Source organism: Cyprinus carpio, chromosome A4, assembly GCF_018340385.1.
Source record: "Cyprinus carpio isolate SPL01 chromosome A4, ASM1834038v1, whole genome shotgun sequence".
Lineage (NCBI taxonomy): Eukaryota > Metazoa > Chordata > Actinopteri > Cypriniformes > Cyprinidae > Cyprinus > Cyprinus carpio.
Window position 1 is genome coordinate 21,774,507 of NC_056575.1, and position 12,679 is coordinate 21,787,185.

Here is a 12,679-nt window from a genome sequence, read left to right on the forward strand (position 1 = left end):
TCTTATTTAAAATAAGGTAAATAATTAGATTACTGATGTCCATGTAAACGTAGTCATTATTAATGCTGACCAATATGCCATAAGAAATGAACTGGGAATGGTATGAATACTTTTCACAAACACTTGATGACATCACAATTCAAGATTTATTTTATGCATTACTAAATATACCTGTAGTGAAAAGTGTAAATGAAACTTGAGAATTTCTGATAGTTTTTGTTAGTTTGTTTTTCCAGACTACATCCAAAATAGTGTTTCCACATCTGAGATAAAGTCAATCATAAGAACAAAGCAGAACGATGAGGATAAGCGCTTCAAAAAATGAAACCTGCCTGAATAATGAGGAAAGAAATGTGCATGATATTGTAAATAAACACCGAGTACATTTAGTGTAACTCTCAGTCTGTTATTTTAAGTTTAAAGAAAAGTAAAATAGTTTATTGTTGCATTGCTGTTTGAGACATTCACTGTTGTTTTGTACCTTAATTCATTATATTGCAGATGTGTGCAAATAAAACTTATTTTGAATATTCTGGTTGCATTTCAGTGTCATTTTATTAGTATTGGACTTCAGTTGTATTATATATTGCAGTACTACTGCAGATTTATTGCAGCATAATAACTGTAGTACTACTTCAGCTGTATTGCAGTAATACTGCAGTTCTGTTGCAGTTGTTTGTTAATAATACTACAGTTCTACTGCAGTTGTATTTCAATAGTACTTCAGATGAATTGCAGTAAAGCCGCAATAATGCAGTTTTTTCGTGTCCAAAAAATGCATTTTTCTACAAGTAACAAAAACTGCAGTATTACTTTTTTAAAAACTGCAGTAATTTTCTGTAAGGGTAAAGCCCTCCCTACACCTATTTTAACCCTACCCAATACTTTATTTTCAACTTTTTGATTATATTCTTCATTTTTATTGAAAATAAATGCTTTTCTGATGTGATCTGAAATTTGAAAAGGGAGAAAAAAAGTTCGCCAAAAGGCAGATTCGAAGCGTCAGCTGAATGTTAAAGAGAGCAAGATAAGATGAAGCTGAAAATCATTTAATATTAGTCAACTTTTAACAATACGTTTTATGATAGAAATGACCGACAGCTATATCCACCCAGCTAGAAATGTTACGTTCCCAGGACGTTCTCAGAACGTCCCCACTAGTGTCAAGGACGTCGCCTAGTAACGTTCCGGGAACGTTCGGAGACGGTCATGATGTGGAGTTCTTTAAAGGGTCGGGGGACGTTATTTTGCGGACCTTCACAGAACATTCAGGACGTTATCGGAACGTTTAGGGGACCATGTTTTATTTGGAAATGTGATGTTCCCAGAACGTTCTAAGAACATCCCCACTGGTCTCAAGGACCTGTAGGGAACCAAACTAGAATGTTACTGCAAAAAACACTTCAGAACCTTAATCAGGAATAAGCATGCACGTTTAACACACTCAAAGATAAAATCAGTCATTTATTTATTTATTTTGTGTGAACAAAAACAGATTATAAATAAATTATATATTACATAAATTATATATGTGTATATATTAGGATATATATAATATATATATAGATATTATATATATATATATATATATATATATATATAGATATATCTATATTAATATATATATATATTATTTTAATAATAATATATATATTTATAATTATAAATTAATATTAATGTGGTCATGCACAGGAAGCGTATAGAAAATAAATCAAACACAGTAAATAAAAAAATAGGCTATAAGTTTTTCCAAATATTAGGAAACAGTAATAACAAGAAGAACAAAGATTTATATTCATTTTATGTTCAGTAAATGCTGAACAACAAGTAACAAAAACAATTATTTAAATTAAATATATACTGTGTGTGTGTGTGTGTGCGTGCGTGCGTGCGTGTGTGTCAGTCATTGTCTCCATCCCCAGGAGGTGCCCGAAGTTCTTCTTCCGCTGCCTGAAAAAATCAAACATTATATTTACCAATCACTTCAACGACTTTTTAATTACTTTTAACTTCACTTTGTTTATAAGTACTAAGTAAATAAATCAAAACAGTTATGTTATTCTAGAGAATATGTATATATATATATATATATATATATAGAGAGAGAGAGAGAGAGAGAGAGAGAGAGAGAGAGAGGGAGGTCTCATTGAATAAAACAACTTACAGGTGTCGCGACCACCTTGGCACGGTGAGGTGCATGTTTGAGGGTTTCCCCTATACATGTATCAATTTCCTTTCTGTGTGTTTCGGAAATTGTTTTGGCACAAGCACCTAGAAGAGAAAAAAAAGGTAACAAAATAAATGTGAAAGTCTCTAATGCAGGGCTCCAGACTATGCTGGAAAGTTTTTACAAGAACAACAGTTCACAGCTCCACCGAACAAAAATGGAAAAAAGAAGCACGTAAACATTTAAAATGGACCATTATTATGACGTTATTGTCATACATGATTACATTTTAAAATATGTAGACTAGGCTATTATAGTTATTATTATAGTTTGGATTATTTTATATTTTTATTTTATATTTTTTATAATATCCCATGAGTCCTAATGCAATTTCAACTATTTCTGAAGCGCTTTTATAAAGAACACCGCTTTCTCACATAACGCAGTGAAGCAGCCCTGCACGAGAGAATAATTGATTCTCGAGCCATCGATATCAACAGATTCAGCACCATCGCCTCGGACAGCACCGGGGAACGGCGCGATGTGGAAATAAAATTGCTACATTATGAGACACAATTGTCCAAAATTGATAAAAATGCATATTCTACAAGGGGGGTAAAACAATCTAAATAAATCTATGACGATTATCACTATTGAAATAAAATGCGAAAATAAATTAAAAGTGTTTCGCCATATTACAGTAAGTAAGCCTATACATGGCATGCAAAATATTAATTTTTATTTCAGCGTTGAGCATTATAAACAATCAAACACGAATCTGACGAGCTCATGATGCAATAACCAACCTATGAGTTTAGATAAGAGTGAAGAAAAAAACCTGCTGGTTCGCGGGAGTTTTTGCCGCGTTCACGCCAGTGCCGCTCACCTCAGACAGAGACAGACACAATCTGGATTTCACTGAATTCACTCGAGGAAAACTGTAGATGTAAGTAAGATATTAATTTAATTTAGCCTACAATAATTTGTATTTATTGTAATATTGAAAATGTTTTTGTGTTTTCGTGAAATTAAATATAAGCATAGACCTATATGGTGTAGCACAGTTAGAGTCCTGCACAGGTTCGGGTACCCGCAGGTTTTTGCTCAAACGGGCGAAAAATATCCACCTGTGTCGGGTGCGGTGCGGGTCGGGTCGGACACGGGGGAAACACGGGTTTAAAACAATCACATGCAAACGTAAAAAAAAAAAAAAAATATGCATATTTTTAGGAACACATCTACAAAAATATGCCTCTATTTCAAGTTGATAAGATAATTTTTGATAAAATAATTTAAAATCCACATCATTTATTTGTGCCCACGCGCCAAGCCCTCCCAGGAATAACGTTACCTATACTTCCACTTTTAAAAATTCATCATAAACGCTCGCGCGCGATCTGCTTGCAGTCGTCGAGATGGATGCTGAATAATGGAAGAAAAGAATAGCTAGTGGAGGAGATTGTAAAGTTGTCGACAATACGTCATCAAAAATCAAGTCCAGTGTGTGGGAGAAATTTGGAGTTATCTGAAGAAAATATTGTGAACGGCTTATTTGCTGCATGCATTTTCGTGTTGGATAGCCGCAAATGTGGAACTTCATTGCTGAGAAAGCACAGGTAACTGTATGACTGGCATACAAAGAAAGAGAAGAAAGCAGTAAACATTTGAAATGGGCCGTTAGTGAGCTATCAGTGTGCATCACAGAACAGCGCGCGATTCTTGCGCTTGAATGGTTTAAAGTAAAATCCCTTTAAAATGTGATAAATGAGCAGTTTCTTATTTTTTCCGTTTAGAAGTCAAAAACGAGAAAACAAATTATCCGAAGGTACAGGGACAGTACAGACATTTTTCTGTTTATCATTTGCTCTTTAAAAAGTTTCGTGATGAAGTGAGAAGAAGAGAGAAGTTTTGAAAAGCATACTTAAAACAATATGGTGAAGCGCTGTCCCAATGAAGGTCAGTTTTCCTTTTCGGCCTTTCAGGCTGTAATTTGACCAGGCCTCATTGGTAGCTATTTTCCGAAGGATTCTCCTCACAGCGTCTCCAATGTTGCTACCTCCCATCAGGCTCAAAAACTGTATCTATGCAACATATAAAGATAAATATTAAAAAGCATATGTTAGTGTTGCAATGGCACACGGAGCAGGGTTAATCGCAGGCACACAAGCAAATGTGAGAGGTGTATGTATTTCATTACAGATAATTTAGCCTACATGCACACAGATCTACATTTTGAACTTAAAAATGGCACTTTGTGACAAAAAGGTTGCCGACCCCTGTGCTATATCAACATACCATCCTTTTTTTCCCTTCTGGGCCCTCAAGTTTTAATATGAAAGCTTGCAGCTCCTGCACTATTCTGCAGGGCCTCTCAATGGTCTCCTGTGGTGGTGTTGTGACGGTTGCCGGACCAGGATGATTCTGTTGAATAGTCTGGACCAGACGCTCAATAGAATTTGAAATATCTGTCGACATTCTCTCTATTGCGAGGAGCATCCGCTGCTCAGATTGCTCGATGAGATGCTGGAAATCTGAAAAATGTTGATGGGGTGGGGGGTGGTCATCTTGACATTTAATTATTTGCTTAGTATTCAGGCATATGTGTGGTACTTCAAGAAATAAAATATAGACATTGGCATGACTGTATTGCCAGATGCAATAGCTATGGTCTAATTTGGATAGTAAATCAAGTCAAGTCATCTTCATTTATATAGCGCTTTTAACAATGTAGATTGTTTCAAAGCAGCTTTATAGAGATAAACGTATAATTTAGGTAACAGAGATTGAGATTAGTAGACAGTAATAAAAAAATGCAGCCATAATCTTAATTTACTGAAGATTAAAAAAAAAAAAAAAAAAAAAAAAAAAAAACATTTATCTTAACAGATGAATAGAATATCAACATTAAACATACATACCATGGAAAGTATTATTAGCTGAAAGATTTGGCAGGGATGGCTCATCTTCCTCAGGTGAGTGAGCTGTGATTGTGATGTCAGTAGGTGGTTTGTCTAAGAACAGACATTGAAAGCATGGGATAAACTCATAGTTCAGGGGAGTTGAGTACTTTGACAAGGAATTGTAACTTACACAAAATGCCATGACAAAAAATACCAATCTACAACTCACACAATATAAGACACTCCAACCAAATTCAAAACATTTTTAAAATAGGATTTTCATTAGAAATCTGTTTGTATTTCACACAAAATAGCCTCTTCCCGTCAGCTGGCAATGCACTTATTTTGCCTGTTCTCTAATTGACACCGGACACACCACCATCAAATCAACACAACACAACACAAGAAATGACACCAAAAGTTAATTCTGTTACTTACAACTTGGAGGCTTTGGGAGGCTTGATGGCTTTTGAGAGGATGTGGACATTTTTCTCCTTTTTTTGGTAGGAATCTCACATTCTCCTATTAATTCAGGATGAAACAGTTTATATATAGTTTAGTTTTATACAGTAGTTTTCTCTGCATGGCATATGGCATGATTTTTATACATAAACAGCGGAGTAATGCATGACAAAAAGCAATCGCGTGTGTTTACCTTCACTCTCTGTCCAGTATTTTGATGGTACCTTTTTTTTCCGCTCTTTTAGCACCTCTTCTTCTGTGTCCACGTTTGAACTTTCTACAGCTTTTTTGGCTCGCTCTCTGGCTGTCTTATAGTTGTCTAAGGACAGAGTAAATTTGAGTTGTCTTTTTAGTTTTTGTAATCATTTTACTATGTAAAAGGGAGTGTACCTCCATATGACTATATATTTATTCAGTTTTCTCACCAGTCTCGGAGAGTATTCTTATTTTGTGCCGCTTCCAGAGCTCCTTATCTGGCCTTTGGGAGGCCTTTGCCATGGCAGCAGCGTTTCTACGGGGCCAGTAGCAAATCAGAACCTAAAACATTTCAGGGAAAAGTTAATCACATCTTATTTATTTCCAGTATTAATTATGTATGTGTGTGTGTGTGTATGTCTGCACGTGCATGTACCCTTACCCCATTCACCTCCTCTACCCATAATGCAGGCGCCACAGCAATTGCATTTTCTTGTTCAAAAATAACTATGTAAAATCCAACCTACATTACAAACAGAAGAACATACACTCCTTAGAAAAGAGGGCCAATAAATATGAAATCTAAGTTAAGACATTAAAGCAATGACAGAAAAAAAATAATACTAACTATGTACATATTTCCATATTTCATTAATCAAGGTCATGAAGGAGAGAAAAGACAACTTTGCGGCCATGCCCGTCCTCAAGAATCATTGCCCTTCCTTGCAAGTTTGTCTTGTCCAGAATCTCCATCTTTGATGGACCACATACATAGGCTCCATAGATCATCGAGTCACATGGCTCGTAAAGGTACGATGTTAAGTGCGAGAAGACTCTACATAAGAGCTTTCCGGAGTTGGTCCTCTCCAGAAATTCACAGCAGGATGTTGGGCTAACAATGTAAACATTATTAGGATGTTTCAATTGTATTGGTCTCTCTTCACTTGTTTGTATAGGAATCTGTGAACGTTCTTGGAGCCGTTTTGCTGCTTGGACTAGAACATGGTTTCCTGATCTAACCATCTTCTTCAGCTGGTGCATGTAGCTCTCAAACGCAAAGGCACTGCATTTGTCTAATGATCCATATGTGGTGGCATCAGCAGTGAGGTGAAGCAGTGAGTGCACATTGTACACTAGGAATTCTTTCCCATATATGTACCGGCCTTGTTCTACAAAATATGTGAGGAGCTCATGGGCATACACATTGTGGGTTTGTGTTAAATGTGGAGACACTAGTATACACAAAGCCACACTAAAGGCCATGAAATGACTGTACAGGGACTCTGGCAGGATTCCCCGGAGAACAACTTTGCCAGTGTAGAGCATAAACTGCCTGAATTCAGTGGCCTTCCATCTCTCCAAATCCTCCAGACTGCGTGGCTTCCTGGCAAAAACATGGGGTATGTCACTTCTCAAATTCCTTAGCCTCTGATTGACCTCCCTCAGCTGAGCTGGCGATAGCCGATGCCCCGACTTGCCCTGTGACCATAGTAGGAGCATTTTTCTCATCACTCCCAGACAGCACTGGTGCATGTAGTCAGCAGGGAAAGACTTGATCATGTCAATTTGGAGATTGCTGAAAGGGGACAAAGCATTTTCGTGATGATGTTCTGGCTGGTGTTGCTCTCTAAATGAGACATCATTCCTCAAAGTGAGGTCATGCACTTGTTGGTACGTGATGCGCCCCTCCCAGTTGCCTTTTTGGGTGCATTTGTCACAGCCATAGTAACCTGAGAATTGTTTGATGCACTTCAGCATGGCTTTTGCTGGTGCATCACAGGTAATGCATCTCAATCTTACATTGAGTGTTGTTTCTCCCCATGCAAAGCCATTCATTAGAATCATTTTCAGTTCATCTGATATGACTTTAATGAAGTCCAGTGATTTGGGCTTGGCCTCAGTAAGGGCAATGGTCAAAGGAAATGTGCTTGCTGGTTTTAGATGTACTGTGCAGAGTACAGGCCAGAAAGATTTACCAGTGCTCTTAAAGAGTGGCAGTCCATCTACATTGAGGGAAATCTCAAGCTCAGTGATGTCTTTTGCATAATTGTTGGGATACCGATTCAAGCACATGATTAATTGTTCAGTCACTCCAAATTTAATGCATTCCACACCAGACACCATTTGGCTTTCAACAGGATCCGTTTTTAATAATGTTTTAGTAGTAGATGGCAGGTGTTTATGCCCTTGATCCCTGAGAATTTTGAGCAGTTTTTCTGCAGCATTGTGCTTGATATTATATTCAATGATCCACCTCTTTAACTCCTCTGCTAAATTTTCTGTGGGCATATCAATGTTGGCAGTATTCTCAAAAAACTCTCCATCCATGTCACTACCGGAATATTCAAGAACCATATTCTCTGTGTCTTCTGCCATTGTATGTTGTAGCGATGAGACTGCATTGATGTCAGTATTGACAAACGACATTTCATCGCTGTCACTATTAGATTCTCCAGTCATTGCATTTTTTAGGCCTGGGTTCCAGATTGGCATAGTGTCCCTGGGATTGTGTGGCTTCACTGTCTAGCACAGTACTAGGACCAGCTGCGTTAATGTGCACACTTCTCATTTTCCTTTGCACCCTCTGCCATAGTCGTTTGTATTCTCTTTTCCTAGCTTCTGCAGGCATCCAGTTGTGTGACACAGCTGTGTGTTTTTTTCTCTGCAAATGGGTACACACATGTAATTTAAGTCGAAAACCTAAAGATCATTCATTTTGAGGCAAATACAGCGATCTTTCATGCCACATTATAAGGTGAAAAACATCTTGATATAACATTAAATTTATCACATTGCTGTGAAATCCCTTTTTCTGGCATGTCAGCAATATGCTGTAAATTTGAAAACCTTTTTTGCAAGACAAGCCTACCTTCTGAGATGACATCGTGCTAGTCTGTCTGTAGGGCAGGGTCTGGAAAGCACAGAAAAGAGGCATAAAGTGAATTGAAATCACATATACGTTGACGTGGGAGAATTTTATTTACACTGTTACTTCAAAGGATATAGATGATACTAGATCCATGCCTGAATTGTGACTTGCCTACCCGGTTGTGCATTAAAGTGTAATTTCTATAATAATAATAAATTATTATTTATTTATTTAATTAGTTTTTATTTTATTTTGTTTGTTTGTTTTGTATACAGTGTATTTATGTATTTATTGTTTGTTCTGGTTTTGTTATGTAGGCTATAAAGAAAACCAATAAAAATTTAATTTCATGAACATTATTAAACATGGACCTTTATTTTCACCAAAAAGGCTTATTTCTGCTATTGTAGGCTCATTTTTTAAATGTAAGCGCAAACTGGGTGCTGGCTGTTCGGCCAGAATAAGCTCGAGGTCGTGCCCCTCTGGAAGCGGAGTTTCGCGCAAAGTTACAAGAACTGCCGTGCACACATTCACGCGAAATGGGGTCTCGCGCCCACAGTGACGACGGCACCGCCGCGCTCATGCGGAGGTTGAGGGGCGCGCGCGCGCTCACAGAAAAGCCTTTGAGAAGGCGCGTTAATTTTCAAATAAAGTATAACTTACAATATTGATAATAATTGCATTCATAATTTATTTTGAAGTAGCTAATGTTAACATGACAGACCCTAAAAAATGAATGAGCTTATCTGAAAAGGATAGATAGGCTACTCCTTTAGACCAAATGACGTCACGTAAACATAACGGTATTTAACGACAAATAGCCTATAACGGCGTTAACAGTGCGGACGAGTGGTATAAAGTTAAAGAAAAAGACGGAAAAGCAGTTTGGTCTGAGTAAATGTGGTACATTTACTACTGGAAAAGACAGTACGTCAATTTTATGACAATTTATTAAATTTCTTGTGGAAACGGCCGTTTTTTACATGAGAAAAAATCGCTCAAAAGCTACTGTCCTTATAGTTCCATATTATTATTACTATTATTATCATGTCTACATATTTTATATGTCATTTTGTTTTGTGTTTTTAATTTAAATAAAATGGTTAATTAAAAAGACATTTACCTCAGAGAAACTGACAGTTGGGATGTCCAGTTGGGATGTCCAGTTGGGATGTCCACTGAGTGAGTGAGGTGTGAGTACGCTGTGTGTGAGCTTATATACCCACTGCCAGATTTAGAATGTGTCATATAACAGTTAGGTGTTAAACGTTTTTTTATTTTATTATATTTATATAATGATATATTGCGATAAAATACTAATAATTACGTTATATTATGTAAGGGATAATGTGAAAAAATAATAAAGAAAATATAGAAAATATAGCCCTTTCCGTCTCTAAGGTTAGAATCCTGCGTCCATAGCAACGCTTTGTTTTTCATGGCAACGGTACTTAGCGTCTGTTAACAAGAAATAATAGACCGCATTCTACATTAGAATTCAACCAAGCCATGTATACATTATTACTATTAATAATAATGGTAATATAATTAATAAGATTATTATAATAATAATTATTATTATTATTATTATTACATTATTAATAAAATATAATATAAATGAAAAAAAAAAAAAACTGGGTTCCCAGTTTCTGGGCACCCAATAATTAACTAATTAATTAACTTGGAGTATATCTTCGTGTGTGTAGGCTTGGCCTATATTATTATTATAATACCATTATACCTACCATTATATCAACATACTTTGCGTTATATTGAAAGTATTGTTTTCAAATAAAAAATTGTTGTGAGCATAATTTAGTATTATTTACTAATAAATCATTCGTATTATAATAATTATAATTTAGTATTATTTTTAAAAATTATTTAAAAATGTTGAAGTGCAAAGAAACCCAATAGTCATATTTCCCGGTTGTAAAATTGTTGTGTTTTATTCCGTCTTATAGGCTACCTAACATTTCTTATGAAAAATCGTTCATTATTGTAATATATGAGATTATAAACGTCTTACCTGTTTCTTCTTCTCAGGTGTGCAGAACCTGACTCATCCAAGTGATTTTTTCTTCGATGGTAAAAAAAAAAAAAATTTTCTTCCCCCAGAATGAAGTTCAGTCTTGTGGTGTGATCTTTGTGGCCATCACATTGAGTTTGTGGACAATTTGAAATCGCCATTAACTTTGTCCACTTTATCAAGCAGCTGCTTTCCTGAATCGCTCAAGCGGTTTTTGTTTTTGTGTTTTTGTTTATATTTATATACATGGATTTTTATTTATTTATTTATTTATTTTTTGTTAATATATCTTCATTACCTAGATATTATAATTATACAACATACAAAAAGTAGTCAAAACACATCTAACAGAACAAAAGTTGATTATTTATTTATACAACATTAAAGTGCTTATTTTTAAATTAACGAAATGTCATATTCATCTTTATAGAAGATTCAGTACAATACAACAATCTTCAAACTTCATATTCATAGCAGATATAACCTTTAAAACAGTCCTTTTTGTGGTGGTTTATTTTGCAAAAGCACAACGTTTTCTTGATATTGTGAGTTTACACAAATAATTTAAGCTTTGAATAATGTATTATTCTTATCTGTATGACCAGAAATGATGGAGTATTTTAAGTTGTTTACACTGTTGACAGGAAAAAATGCAAGAGATTGCATGGGCGCTTCCATGCCCTGCAGTGCGCGCGCTCCCCACTCCGCACATAAAGGAAGGACAATGGGAGGTATAGCCAGCACCAGCAGCAGTGGCCAACAGTTGAATGGGTCTGCAGCTCTCCCTTCTGAATACAAACAGAGTCAGTCAGCCGCGGGTGTGGCAGTGCCTCACCAAAATATTCATTTTTTAATATTTGTATAGAAATGTACAGTATATAGACATTTATATAGAAAATAATAAATGGTAAATGTATTCACCATTCTGCAGCAATGTCGGTAAGTATTTTTAGACTATATCAAGTCGTAAAGTGCACTTGATAAATTCAAATTTAACGCACGACTTCAGCAGTAGGCTAGGAGACAGTGTTGAGTTCCACAAAACTCCACAATTTTCCAAGGTAAATCTGTGGTGAAAAATTTAACTGCATCACTTATGAATCGCTAATTTTCTACGTTGCCTTGATCTATGACATTGTATTGTTTTGTATGTCTGTTTGTTAATAAGGGATTTATGGACACATCAAGGTTTTTAGATTTGTAGAGTAAAAGTCATAATTTTTATTTTGAAGTAAAAAATATCAAATCCAACCCACAGAATTAGGACCTAATAAATTGGCTAGCATGTAAGTGTTATTATTTTTAAGTTTTATACTTATTGTATTATTCTTTAATATTTTCATGAATTAATTAGATGTACATTTAATACATATTTTGCTTTCATTAATTTGTCATATTTGTAACGTTGTTGTGTGGACCATATAATAACCAGTATGGAACGTTCCCCTAAAGTCACATTGGGAACGTTATTATATGACCAACAGAGGACCATGCGAGAACGTTCTGTTAACGTCCCGAATGTCCTCTTTGTAACGTTGTTGTGTGACCATATAATAACCAATATCGAACGTCCCCCTAAAGTAATAACGAGAACGTTATTATATGACCAACAGAGGACAACGCGAGAACGTTCTGTTAACGTCCCAAATGTCCGTTTGTAACGTTTGCTATATGACCATAAAATACCCCAAATAGAACGTCCCCCTAAAGTCATATAATGAACCTTTGAACTGCAGAACTTTCATAACCAAAAGAGGACGTTCCATGAACGTCCCTAATGTTCTGTAAAGTTCGGAACTTTCGTTACCTTTAGAGAACTTTTAGGGAACGTTGCACAAGCACCCTATAAAGACCCCTACAAAAAGAACAGTGATGCAAAATTCTCTCAAATATGGCCATTTTGAGAGAGAGAGAGAAACTGAGCGATATTAATATTAGAAAAGGTTCAATTCTGCACGCTTATGCAAACATGTTACTGGAAGTCTTTTATTTGACGTTTTTCCTCCTAAAAGTTTAAGATATCTCAGCGTCATCACTCAAATATCACAAAGCAGACA

General features: G+C 35.8%; 1 protein-coding gene and 2 long non-coding RNA genes across 3 annotated transcripts; all 3 read right to left on the reverse strand.

The window, feature by feature from the left end:
* Positions 1–3,990: 3,990 nt before the first annotated feature.
* On the reverse strand, positions 3,991–6,586 carry LOC122140409. The gene is made up of 8 exons (XM_042743923.1): positions 6,353–6,586; positions 6,167–6,247; positions 5,955–6,066; positions 5,723–5,848; positions 5,506–5,589; positions 5,086–5,178; positions 4,463–4,698; positions 3,991–4,248 (listed from the first exon to the last, which is right to left on the reverse strand). The coding sequence occupies exons 1-8, from the start codon at positions 6,374–6,376 to the stop codon at positions 4,036–4,038; spliced, it is 969 nt and encodes a 322-aa protein (XP_042599857.1). The 5' UTR covers positions 6,377–6,586; the 3' UTR covers positions 3,991–4,035.
* Positions 6,587–8,593: 2,007 nt separating this feature from the next.
* On the reverse strand, positions 8,594–9,779 carry LOC122140415. The gene is made up of 2 exons (XR_006157084.1): positions 9,717–9,779; positions 8,594–8,635 (listed from the first exon to the last, which is right to left on the reverse strand). It is a non-coding gene; the product is annotated as an uncharacterized LOC122140415 (long non-coding RNA).
* Positions 9,780–10,967: 1,188 nt separating this feature from the next.
* LOC122140418 lies at positions 10,968–11,721 on the reverse strand. The gene is made up of 2 exons (XR_006157087.1): positions 11,544–11,721; positions 10,968–11,410 (listed from the first exon to the last, which is right to left on the reverse strand). It is a non-coding gene; the product is annotated as an uncharacterized LOC122140418 (long non-coding RNA).
* Positions 11,722–12,679: the final 958 nt, after the last annotated feature.